This window comes from Cydia pomonella, chromosome 25 (genome assembly GCF_033807575.1).
Source record: "Cydia pomonella isolate Wapato2018A chromosome 25, ilCydPomo1, whole genome shotgun sequence".
Lineage (NCBI taxonomy): Eukaryota > Metazoa > Arthropoda > Insecta > Lepidoptera > Tortricidae > Cydia > Cydia pomonella.
The window spans coordinates 9731603-9745449 of NC_084727.1; the positions used below are offsets into that span (position 1 = coordinate 9731603).

The 13847-nt window shown below is 40.5% G+C and overlaps 2 protein-coding genes across 2 annotated transcripts; both read right to left on the reverse strand.

Annotated features, from left to right (window-relative positions):
- Positions 1-444: 444 nt before the first annotated feature.
- Positions 445-1429, reverse strand: LOC133531396 (uncharacterized). Its single transcript, XM_061869602.1, has one exon. It carries the CDS (start codon positions 1327-1329, stop codon positions 661-663), a length of 669 nt encoding a protein of 222 aa, XP_061725586.1. The 5' UTR covers positions 1330-1429; the 3' UTR covers positions 445-660.
- Positions 1430-2220: 791 nt separating this feature from the next.
- On the reverse strand, positions 2221-12495 carry LOC133531311 (UDP-glucosyltransferase 2-like). Its single transcript, XM_061869445.1, has 9 exons — positions 12352-12495; positions 11075-11165; positions 8881-9040; positions 7753-7947; positions 6592-6808; positions 6259-6478; positions 5429-5648; positions 4738-4841; positions 2221-2409 (listed from the first exon to the last, which is right to left on the reverse strand). Exons 1-9 carry the CDS (start codon positions 12493-12495, stop codon positions 2252-2254), a joined length of 1509 nt encoding a protein of 502 aa, XP_061725429.1. The 3' UTR covers positions 2221-2251.
- Positions 12496-13847: the final 1352 nt, after the last annotated feature.

Here is a 13847-nt window from a genome sequence, read left to right on the forward strand (position 1 = left end):
TCGGCTGCGGCGGCTGTCGCGGGTCGCTGGGAGGTCAGTTGGCCGTCTTTTCGGGGACGGTGTGTGTGGCTGGTGTAGGCCAGCTCTTCGCTACCGATCGTTACCCAACCCCACGACCCCTAGCCTGGTGATACCGTTGGAGCGGGCCCAGGTTTCGGGGTCGCGGTGAAGGCGACCGGTAGCTTAGCTGGGGTGTGCGGCGTGATTTCGATACTGGCTGTCGTGAGGGGAGTGCTCTCAAAACGTGGAGACAAGACAAACACTTTATTGCGTTAAACACGCAAATATGCGTTGTTGTATGGTTAAAACGGACTAAGTGAAGCCGAGCTCATTCAGAGACTTCTTTTAGGGAAGTCTCAATTTCAGACGCAAATTTGTTTCGGCTCTCGATGACGTTTTCTCGAGAAATATTGGTGCGGTCGATGTAGAAGACCCGTACTATCATCAGCATAACAGTGAATGCCGCTGATTTGCAGCATGTCATTACATTACGTTTACTGATACTTATAGGGATTTCTCCTCTCTTCTTACTCGTATACTCTTGTCAGAGTAGTCGTGGTCATTGCGGTCGTTGTACGGCTTCTTTCGCTGTTTCCCGACATGCTTCTCTATTTATTGCCTGCCGCGTGCACAGATTCAGAGGTGACCCGGTGAGAGCTTTCACTTGGTCAGCCGCAATCTGGGTCTTGTGCCATCCACTCTGCCCTGAACAACCAGCCTCTCCATTGCGTCGTCTTCCCTGCGCGTAACGTGACCGTAGTAGCTAAGGATGTGAGGATGCTTATAGGGATATTGCTTAAAAAACTCGAAAAACATACCTTTATGCTTCGACCGACAATACATGAAAGCATTCTTAATATAATCATCATGTCGCCTCAGCGTCTGTACTCTAGTTTCCTTATCTTTACCCTCCTCAAAATGTATATAATGATACTTATATCTATCATCAAAGTTCATGGTTGCAGTATTCATGACATTATCCCTTTTCAGGGGTAGAATCCTCTGTAAAGTCTTAAACGGTTCTACAACTCTAGGCATATATTTCGCTTTATCTTCTAGAAAGTTCTTATGTATATAGCTGTACGGATTGCCGAGCTTATCTTTTGAAGCTATGTCTTCTACGCTAAATTTTTCTTCCACGAAAATGAGTACGCTGTCCCCTTTATGTATGGCGTCAAGGGCGATAGAAGCAAAATTCTCGGAAGACATAACGTCGAAGGGGTTGTTAGAAATGTCTGGATTCAAAACAGTTTGTGGATCTATAAGTATAACAGGCATAGTTACGCAAGCGCAAGTTTTGATAAAGAATAATGTTAATAAGACCACCATTTTCACTGATTTTCACGAAGGATGACACAAGAATGACGGGAGTTGATTCAAGTTCTTATTCAGATTTATTTAGGAGAAAGAAAAGAGGTTTGCTGAGTTTTTGTATTTGATCTGCCATCTCGTGACCTGAATCGAAAGCGAAAACAATCCTCGCTTCTAAGCAGGTGCTGCCCCTTACACTTCACGCTGACTCTATTTCCCATAGTAGGGTCTACCATCTAGTGGCTTTAATCTAACTACTTTTTGGTACGGAAAATTTTAGTATCTACTCGTACAATCTTCTCTTGTTCCTCGCGTTGTCCCGGCATTTTGCCACGGCTCATGGGAGTCTGGGGTCCGCTTGACAACTAATCCCAAGATGTGGCGTAGGCACTAGTTTTTACGAAAGCGACTGCCATCTGACCTTCCAACCCAGAGGATAAACTAGGCCTTGGACACCCAACAACACAAAGATATAATACAACACAATTAACAAAGATCAACCGTTACGACTATGACAGCACTTTGATTATGAAGCAAAACAAAACGTCACACTTGAATAAAATACGATTTTTCAAAAGTAACCAGGCTTCGATGACATTCAACTTGCATGTCACCATGATGTCACGTGTCCGTCTAACGAATTTTCAATCTGGCGGTCACGTGACCCTGACCGCGAATTTAAATTTTTTTCTCTATCACAAAAAGTGCACAACGCCGCTAAAGACGTTTTCACTTAAAAACCGATTTTTATTGCTCTAAACCGGTTAATTTGACAGGAACGTTTTATTAAAAACTGTTTTAATAGTAACGTAAAGAGCGAAACCGAAATTAAAAGGTTTTGCGCCAAATACATGAAACGATTTAGAAATTTACCCGGTTTCCGAACCTAAGTGTGAGGGGTGCTTTTTAAATCAAAATAGATGAACATGATTGTATAGTTTTATTCAGCTTTCCGCTTGTGTGTCCGCAGCTGTCGTACCACGATCCGACTCGCAATGTAGAGGCCGTAGAAAAGCGCAGCGCAGAACAGAAGCTGGTCTATCCGAGCGCGCGCGTACCAGGGGTAGTGGCGCGCCGCCGACCGCAGGTGGTAGGCACCTGCAAAAAATAAATAAATAAATCTTTATTTTCAGAAATTCAAGTTACAGAATGTAGCAGGGTCTCCGCACTAGGCTTTGCCTGTATCGCGGGGTACACGGAACACATTATCCCACCGAATGAAAGTGACAAACATAAAGTCCAGTTTTTGGCAAAATAACTTATAACTAACAATCATATTGCAATACAATGAAAGTATAGTATGTACATTATAGTCTGACTATACATACTTACCTATTTATAAAGTAAATTAGTTAAAGTACATTATCTAATATAGCTTCTGTCTCGGCATAACTAAGAGTATTTAACAGGGTTACAATTTCTAGCAACGAAAACTACTTAGCAGAGTTAGACCAAGAACAGTCTGCAGATATTTTGATAGCACACGCAGTGCAAGTGTTATTTTAAACGTCAAACTTATAGAAGTTTGACGTTTAAAATAACACTTCATGGCTTGACATCATGGCGTATACACCTGCAATAATTTAGCGACTGAATATACAATGTGCTTGTCCACGTACAGTGGAGCCGTTAAACAAGTGCAGTTGGTGTATGGCACCATAAAACTTTGAAAGGGTGCAGTTTTAACCAAGGCTCGGAACCGGTTTTTTCTTCATACAAAAAATACCGGTTTTATTACGTTATTTTTCGTTCTTTGGTTTTAAATTATAAAATTTTTAATGGGATTATCTAATAATGCGAATTTGTTACCTAAATATATGATCCAGTCCTACGTAAAGAGTATAAAATAATTAAAAATATTGGGCTATTTCGGGATTTAAAAATAAACCGGTTCCGAGCCCTGGTTTTAACATGGTTGAGAAAATAGGTATGGGGGGTGATTTGTCGATAAAATTCATCGTACTATATGTGGTTAACGGCTCCACTATACGTGTACAAACACATTGTATAGGTCATAATGAGCAACTTTTACTATGGGACCAACTCCGAAATCGCGAAAAAATAATTGGCTGTTTCATACATTTTGGCTGACTGACGTTATCATTTTCTATGGGAGAGTAATTTTTTTTTCGCGATATCAATACACATTCACCCCGTAAATTATGCAGCTGACTAAGTAAACATTTTTAGATTTTTCATTCTGTTATTTTAGAAGTTACGGGGGGGGGGGGGCACACATTTTACCACTTTGGAAGTGTCTCTCGCGCAAATTATTCAGTTTAGAAAAAAATGATATTAGAAACCTCAATATCATTTTTAAAGACCTATCCATAGTCTGTATATACCCCACACGTATGGGTTTGATAAAAAAAATTTTTTTGAGTTTCAGTTCTAAGTAACCCCCAAAATTTATTGTTTTTTTTTTCTATTTTTGTGTAAAAATCTTAATGCGGTTCATAGAATACATCTATTTACCAAGTTTGAACAGTATAGCTCTTATAGTTTCGGAAAAAAGTGGCTGTGACATAATCGGACAGACAGACGGACATGACGAATCTATAAGGGTTCCGTTTTTTGCCATTTGGCTACGGAACCCTAAAAAGAAAACCTTGCTCTTCATCTCTTTGTACATAATAAAATGTATGTATGGAAACACTTTATTGTACATATGGGACAGGTAAAGATAAAAAATAATAATGTTGGCAATTTACAAAGGCAAACTTATCCCTATAAGGGATCTCTTCCAGTCAACCTTAATAAATATATGTGCTTAACAGGAATCTAGTATAACTGGATCAGGATGAGCTATGACCGAACGGGAAAGTCTTATGTATCTTTCAGTAGGAGTAGCAGAGAAAGCGCTATTATTGTTTGTCCTTGTCAGTCTCATTTTTTACTCCCCATCGTACATTTTAGTATGGTTTATGGTGGGCAATAAATAACCCGACCAAATAACGTAGGTTGTTTTTAGTATGTTGTCAGGAATGTTAAAACGTGTTTTGAATTTTGTCGCATAGCTTATCTTATGGAAGGTAGAGGCAAGGAACAGAATCTCCATAGGCAGAACTACTGCAAAAGTGTCCAGCTGACAGCTATAAATAATAGTTCCAAATCTCTCCAGAGTAGCGCTAGAGTAGCTAAGAACCTAGGCGTTATTGACGGATTGAAGTGCGCTGTCTATGATTTGATTTTTTTCTCAGGTATTCTAGGTATTGTAGCGCCACCTATTTATGGTTTTTTGTCGTACACTTTTGGATATATGGAGATTCTATTCCTTAACTCTACCTTCCATAGCTTATCTGTCCCTCGCAGGTGCACGCGGTATAGCACATAGCACATCTATAGCACGCACATAGGACAGCTATACACGCACGCATGCACGGGTGCTACGCTAACAGTTTTGCTGACTGTACATTTGTTAGATACCTTGAGACTCTATGGCCAGTTCCACATAGTGAGGTATCAGCTCGGACGGCGGCACTGGTCGTCTGTGGAACAGCTTTGACAGGTGCTTCGCAGTCTTATAATAACTGCAAAGCAAAGTAAACATATGTGTTACGTTTCACATCTGAGATGTAGCTTCAGTACTTACCTTTTTTTTTTTTTTTATTATTAACTATTAATTTTGAAACAAGATTTAACACAAAAAGCCACTATTGAAAACCTCTAGGGTTTATGTAATAGTTGGCGAGATCGCACGGACCGATCCGCGTATGCTTAATACCATTATTACATACTTAGTTATATTTTCCTGTCGAAGCTGTTATTGTATTTATCGTTTAAATATCGGCCTTATATACGAGACAGTAGAACCTAATAATAATATACACTTTATTCTGCACAACATAATGAAAAAGAGCCAAACCATTAACTTACAGCGATGAATGGGTAGTGTATTTAACAAAATTAACACCTACAAGTGAAATAATAAGGATCAAAGTCAAATGGCGTTCCAAAAGTTTTAATCATGTGTCGAAAGATGGCAGTAAATCTACTGTGGCTTCAAAATTTCATTTGACAATCCACCTCTATTTGAAATTATCTTTGTCTATATGGACAAGATGTTATACTATAACACCGTGTTAGACAGAAAACCTAACGGTGTTAAAAATCCTACCTTCCATTTCCCACCATTTCGTCAAGCCCACTTCGCAGTTCGCTCGCCATTCCGATATGAAAGTCGACTTTGCCTGCGAAGCCGGCAGCGACAGCTCTTGCTGCGTTCATGGGCTGGTCTCCAAAAACCGGCACAGCCAGTATTGGCACACCGTGGTGGACAGCTTCGATGATGGACAGCAGGCCCGCGTGCGTGATGAACAACTTTATGTTGCGGTGCGCTGATGATAAAATTTATGTTATTCTGTTAATTTTTCTATTATTTCTTTACGTATAGCATCAAGCCTTTTTGTACTCGCAAAACCATGAATCATGATGAATTAAGAGTCATACAATTGCGTAGCTAATGAAATCGATATCTGATTATTTTTCGCCGTAAAATGTAAATGTAAATATTTATAGCGAAATAGGGATTCTTCTAGAGTTGGACTACATCACAAAGCGATGCAAAAAAAGTTTGCCTCTATGGTTACTTGTTGAAATTACAAAAAAAGACCCTAACTTAAGTAACTAATATGATCGATATTTGCATATTTAATGAGCTCATGGCAACTAATGAACCGGTCCCGATATTCGTAATACCTAGCGTCTACGGCGTCTACCTACGCGATATATTGACCAGTACAGGGATGATCCCCGCCGATGCTTAATTATTACGAATTTCGGAAACAAGTTGCGCTGGCCTTAGCTTACTAATAATTACAAAATGTTTTGTGTATATCTGAACAGACGGAGTGTTTACCATTTACCATCCATGCACCACTAATCACCTTGTTTTGTTAAAGTGTGAATCTTAAACCTAAAAATGATCTTTATCACGAAAGGTATTACCCAATATCCCAGGCTGGGGGAACCACTTCCTCACATGCACGGTCTTCGGCAGGTTCTGCAGCTCCTCATCACTTCTCCATAGCACTGTGTACGGCAGCTCCCCAAACATCTGGGCGAGCTCAGTCTTCAGGCCCACTGGTAGTTCAGATACCTGTACTACGGAACCCAGGCTAAAATAAACAAAGCCTTGGGACGAGGAGTCTAGAAGCCTTTGTAGGGCCTGCAGACAAAATACCGGAGTATATCATGAATTGGAATATTTAATCGGTATATCATGTACTCCAGAGACAATTCTCGTTTTATTCTTATTAGACATAGCTGAGTACCACGTACCTCAGGAAGCGAAGTATTTTCTTTTATATGGTACCCTGCTATATCAACCACATTGGGTGGGAAGCTCTGAGCAGGAGCCAGCACAGGGTGTGAGTTGACAAGGAGGATAGACACGTTGTTGTACACTTCGGAAAGCGGCGGCAGCAATGAGCCGCGCGCGGCCGCCAGCGGGGTAAAGAGATCCGCGTACTGCTTTGAAGAGTATACTCGCATTGCCCTGAAAGTGAAGACCATTTATTACATGCCAAGCAGTAACTCCTCCGGATACAGGTACTACGAGGAAGTAAGCGTAGCTCCTAGCGAATGAAACCTCACACAATAGCACACCAGTACTCTCCAATCGTCCGCTCCCGGACTCTTCTGAACAATTTCTTAGTTTTTGCCTGCGACTTGTTTGCCGACAAACCTCATAAACTTTATAAAGATTCTTTACGTCTTTGTAAATCAACATAGCTTAATAATTTTTTTTCATATTCATCCTAATTTTTTATTACTATAGCTTTACTATTCTCACTCAAAAGTTAACTGGAAGAAATCCCTTAAAGGGATAAGTTCGCCTTTGTACTGCTTATCCTGTGCCATATTTATATTTTGTCTTTTGTACAATAAAGAGTTTATACATACATACATACTATTAATAATAATAATTCAGCCTATATACGTCCCACTGCTGGGCACAGGCCTCCTCTCATGCGCGAGAGGGCTCGGGCTATAGTCCCCACGCTAGCCCAATGCGGATTGGGGACTTCACATACACCTTTGAATTTCTTCGCAGATGTATGCAGGTTTCCTCACGATGTTTTCCTTCACCGAAAAGCTAGTGGTAAATATCAAATGATATTTCGTAGATAAGTTCCGAAAAACTCATTGGTACGAGCCAGGATTTGAACCCACGACCTCCGAATTGAAAGTCGGACGTCATATCCACACTCGGCCACCACCGCTTCATCGCCACATACTATTACATATTTAATTTTACAGCGCATTGGCGTCCCTAGCTGTAATGCTGTAGAATTATATCTGAATAAATAAATATCAAATACCTATCAATACTCTTGAGCATCTGGCTCATGGAAATTGCGATTCGCTCAACATTTTACGAAACGTTTTGTATTTAGTGATCCCTCAGCGAATACCTATATGGAGGAATAAAGTCCTCACCAACTCGCGATCTTCATCGCCCCCACGATTAGGCTGTTGGCCACCCGTTGGAAGAACCCCATGGGCAGCGGCGCCCGCGTCAGCATGGTGGGCACGAGCGCCGTGCTGGTCACGTCATCCACCAGCATCTCCAGGCACGTGTGTGCCACCACGCTGCTCAGCATAATCCACGGCGCCTGTTGGACTGCTGCGTAGCTGGAACCATGTCACCAAATTTCATCAAACCGAAAATCTGATACAGCATTAGCAAAAATATTAAAAGAGTTCTTCTATATTTTTTCTTTTTAGTATTCCGTACCTTAAAAGGATTCAAAAACTGAACCCTTATAGGATCACTTTGTTGCCCGTCCGTCCGTCCATCCGTCCATCCGTCTGTCCGTATGTCTGTCAAAACCCTTTATATCGGGAACGCGTGGAGGTATCGTGTTGAATTTCAACCATATACTCAGGTCTACGGTAAATGTTCATTCTAAGTTAACATAAAAATAAAGATACGGCCGGAATCAAGATTTATAGGGTCCTGTTGGCAAGCAATATCGTCTTATACTGTACAAGTACTGGGAAAAATCTCAAAACTATTAATTTGTAAAAACAAAAGGTAAAATAAAAAATAAGTTTGTACGGAGCTATAGCCTAGCTAGCTAGGTATTAAATCATTATATTGGCGGCACATTCTTGTCCATCTTGTCAACAGCGTAGTATAAAACCAAAGAGAATTTGAAAAAGAGGTGGATTGTCAAAGAAAACTTTGTAGGAACAGGAAATTTACTTCGTCACATAATTAAAACTTTTAGAACGCCATTTGATTTTGATCCGTATTCTTTCACTGATATGTGTTTAATTTGTTAAATATACAAAAGTGGCGCCATCTAATAGATCAAAGGCCAAAGGTATGGCGGCATCGTTTCGAGCGATGGCGCGACAACCTTTGCCCTATGCCCGGTAAGATGGCGCCACTTTTTGATACTTAACAAATTTAACACATATCAGTGAAAGAATAAGGATCAAAGTCAAATGGAGTTCTAAAAGTTTTAATCATGTGTCGAAAGATGGCAGTAAATTTACTGTGGCTACAAAGTTTTCTTTGACAATCCACCTCTATTTCAAATTTTCTTTAATAAAACGTACCCAGCAGGTAAATCCGATGCGAACCACTCCGTGACCACGGCGTGGAAGTCCACCATCAGCATCGCTCGCTGTATCTCCGGCGCTGCTGCCGCGATGGCCGCTATGTCGGCAGCGAGGAATGGCATTTCGTGAACCGGCTGAGGGCTGGTCATATTGAGATCTGCAATAGACATGTATTTTCTGCCATTTTGTCAATAACATTCAAAAAATCATATATAATAAAATAATAATTCAGCCTATATACGTCCCACTGCTGGGCACAGGCCTCCTCTCATGCGCGAGAGGGCTCGGGCTATAGTCCCCACGCTAGCCCAATGCGTATTGGGGACTTCACATACACCTTTGAATTTCTTCGCAGATGTATGCAGGTTTCCTCACGATGTTTTCCTTCACCGAAAAGCTAGTGGTAAATATCAAATGATATTTCGTACATAAGTTCCGAAAAACTCATTGGTACGAGCCAGGATTTGAACCCACGACCTCCGGATTGAAAGTCGGACGTCATATCCACTCGGCCACCACCGCTTCAACTACTACAAAATATCATAGATAATGGAAATTTAGAAGTGGAAAAAACATTTTCTCTTTTTATGTATAAGGACGAGGACATAAATACTTCCCTCTTAAGTCGCTGTGTATCTAGGGTTTGAGATTCGGATATCCGGGTATCCGAAATATCCGGATATTTGTCAAATTTAAGATCCGGATCCAGCGAGTCATAGGATCCGGATATTTCGGATATTACCGACCCGTTAAATATGGTCTGGGTATAGTGGGTATAGCAGAAACCATTTTCGAATGAAATTTATGAATGATTTCATACCATTTTGTCATTCAAATATAGTATTTTTTCTCTGTTTTAATATATTTCATTTCTGCTGCCACTACTGTGTAACCTTTAGCGGAGGAATCGCTGACTCCCGAGTCACAGGCTCTGACCTAGTTCGGGAGACAAAAGCTGGACCCTGGTGAAACCATTACAAACCTAATTATAAGTTTTTCTGTATCTAGTATAACATAATATCGACACTCTATACTGTGTTAGGTTTTTAAGTGAATAAAGATTTATTTATTTATTTTAATATATTTTATCAATTCAAATACTTACAGCACATCAATTATGATAGCATAAAATGAATGCGAATGTTGCTTAATGTAAACAGTGTATCCCTTAGATCATTTTTTTCCAGTCCATCGAAAACGACCAGTGACCATATTGGTTGAAAGTAACCCTTTAATGTAAGTATTTAATAATTATAATGATTTATTTATTTAAACTTTATTGCACGATATAAAATTGTACAAATGGCGGACTTAATGCCTTAGTTAGTTAGTTAGTGCTTCTGGGCATTTTCCGCAACTCGACAACCATTGTGCCTATTTTGCGTGAAACGAGGTACCTCGACTTAATGCCTTAAAGCATTCTCTACGAGTCAACCATTGCGTCAAACAGAAACTATTACACTAAACTAAACTAACTATTATTAAACTATTTATATGGTGGGAAACCATTCGAAATGAAGACCTATGGAATATATGCTGGCAAACACCCATTGACGAAGAAAAGTCGACACGGAAATGGAGATGGATAGGACATACTGTTCGAACAGGGGAAACGAATAACGCTACCATAGCTTTCGCTTGGAAACCGCCAGAGTCGTGGCAGTCTTGGCAACGGTCCGTCCTAAGAGAGCTACGAGCGGTCGGGTTGAGCTGGAGCGAGGACAGAAGGCGAGCTGAAGATAGGAAGGCGTGGCGCGAGCTTGTGAAGGCCCTTTACACCTCTGGGGTGCTTTAGGACAACAACAACAACATATGGTGGGAAAATTTGCTGGCTATGGTCTTGGTGGCTCAGTTGGCAGAGCGCTAGAGTATCGATCCAGAGGCCGTGAGTTCGTCCCACCCAAGGCAGTAATGTTTCCACTTTTAAATTTATTCCAAGCTTAATAACAACGTCATTCGTAGACGTTTCAGTACCCCTAGTGTAAATATTTTCGACAGGGAAACGTTACGTACGCGTTTGCGTTAAGTGTCATTTTGTATGAGATTTTTGACTTTCCAAAACGTCCCGCTTGGCGCGCTGTTCAAAAACCCATACAAAATGAGACTTAACGCAAACGCGTACGTCACGTTTCGCTATCGACTAAATTTACACTAGGGGCACTGGTTGTCAAAAGTTAATATAATGATTTACTTTCAAACACCTTCTTAGTTGCGCTGACGTCGATGACGGTCAAGTTGGCTGCCGGCCGCTGCATCTCAGGATATGGCGTCGCCCACCAAACCTTTGCATAAACACACGATTCAAAACAGAGTTAGGACGAATGAATCATCCGTAAATTACATCACACGAATTTCATAATTTTCTGTGGATAGACTTGTTCCACATTTCTTTCAACATAGCGATAATTTGTTGAAAAACCCATTGTTTCTTTTTTACCCTAAAAGAAGACCTAATTTTTTGTCAATTTTTCGCGAAGTACGCAGGAAGCACTAACTTTTTTGCTTGAAAATATAGTTCCAAATTCCTCTGAGGACTCCAAATAACAAACCAAAAATACAGCTTCACATCATTTGCGTTTTTAGGAGGTTTTTTTGTAAGAATTGACTGATATAAAAAGTCACCTCGTTATTTTAAATATTAGTCTAAGCTGTAATCTTTAACAAAAATGCCCCCTAGTTTGTCAGCTGATATATGGTGCTATACTGCACTATATTTTGCGATTTTTCGTACCATGACTAGACTTAGAGGCCGTGCGCGTTGCAGGGTCTGCCATCATGTGGCCAGAATCGTAATCATAAACTATTGACACTTCACGCCAAAGCATGTGCTGCCCTTCTACACGTACGTTTTCTTCTGCATAGTAGAACCTACTGTAGCCCTATGTAGCCCTCTTGTGGGTTACATTGGAGGCTTAAACTTGACATTTACACTTCGAGCCAATAAACAGGGGCTCCTTTGCTGCCCCGTACAGTTCATGCACACTCCCTATACAATGAATGCTTCTTTAGTTATTACTTAATTTCATGTACAGTCGCCATCAGATATATCGGGGCGGCCGAGGTGCTCCAAAATATCTGAACACGCGCTAGACGCCTTGACAATTCTTGGCGTGTTCCGATATTTATGAGCGCCTTGGTCGCTTCGATATATTTAATTGCGACATTATTATCGCTTATTTCAACATTACAATCGCATTATTATCGCTTGTCACCATGCCTGTCACGTTCTAACGAGTAGGTACGAAAGTGACAAACATAGTGACAGGTGATAAAAATGCAACCATGCTGCCACCGCTGGTGCATATGAAATATATTAGAACGGGTCACTCACGTATTTAACACGCATTTTTTATCACGTTTCTGCGGGTCACTGACGACTACTTGGTACGGAGTGAAACATACCGAGCGTTTTCAACTTGAAATACGTGAGTGACCCGTCTCAATATGTCTTGTTCCCTATTGTTACACCTGGTGCCCCGCTTGCAGCAGGGCGTCCACAATGCCTCTCCCCAGGATGTTATGGCTTGGAGATGGAACAGGGAACACGCACAGGATCCTGTAGCCCTCCACCAGCGACATTGTAGCCCACAGGGCTACCAGGGCTAGCTTCATGTTGCCTGAAAATTACACGTAATGTACACACAAGTACCTAAGAATGAGATTTCTTGTGAAAATATTCATTTTTGATAGAAGCTTTTGTCACCGACTGTACCTTTTTACTACTTTATCGGCTACTGTGGTTTTTTTTCGTTAATTTCAAGGGTGCATTCCTGGTAACTTTCTCAAAGACACCGGTATTCTAATTAACTCCATTTCGGAGATAATCAATAACTTCCTTTTTTCTTATAAGGCCCTTACAAGCATGTACCTACACTTACCTTAGGGTATGTTTACATATTGAATTAGTGTTTAGTACGAGTGTATACATTTGCTACTAAACGTAAGTACTATCTCGGACGATTGATGTTCAAAATGACATTGATATGTCGCAGTTTTCAATTGTTTGGTTAAGTTAAATGTAATGCCAGTTTTACAACAACGCTATATGCAACATTTAATTACTTATTATATCTTTTTTTATTCCTTCTTCTTCCTCGCGTTGTCCCGGCATATTGCCACGGGTCATGGGAGCCTGGGGTCCGCTTGACAACTAATCCCAAGGTTTGGCCTAGGCACTAGTTTTTACGAAAGCGACTACCATCTGACCTTCCAACCCAGAGGGTAAACTAGGCCTTGTTGGGATTAGTCCGGTTTCCTCACGATGTTTTCCTTCACCGAAAAGCGACTGGTAAATATCAAATGATATTTCGTACATAAGTTCCGAAAAACTCATTGGTACGAGCCAGGGTTTGAACCCGCGACCTCCGGATTGCAAGTCGCACGCTCTTACCGCTAGGCCAACAGCGCTTTTTTCCACCAGCGCTTTTTCGACCCTCCAACTATCAACCTATTTGAATACAATAGATGCCTAAAACTAACTCAATCACTACACCTTATAAAACAGTCCCCCGCCGCGTCTATCTGTATGTTCGCGATAAAATCAAAAACTACTGAACGTATTTTCATACGATTTTCACCTATCAATAGAGTGATTCTTGAGGAAGGTTTAGGTGTATTTGTTAACCTGTGCGAAGCCGGGGGCTGGTCACTAGTAGTATAATAAAGTAAGTTAATATTACCTGATACTCGAACTGCGATTTGTAGAATGATTTGTGTTGCATAAATTTATACCAATATTACGATAGTATATGATATTTTTGATCTCAATTATTTGAATTATTTAACACAAATGGCGAGTTTTTATAAACATTTTATTATTAATCAATATAGGTTTTCTATCAATGGCAATCAATAATGGATTAATGATTAAATTTTAATGTGCCTACTAATATCTAATCTATAAAAGATATCGCGAACTCCGAGTCAACAACTTGGTGCGTAGCCAGCGTGCCAATAGTGAACGC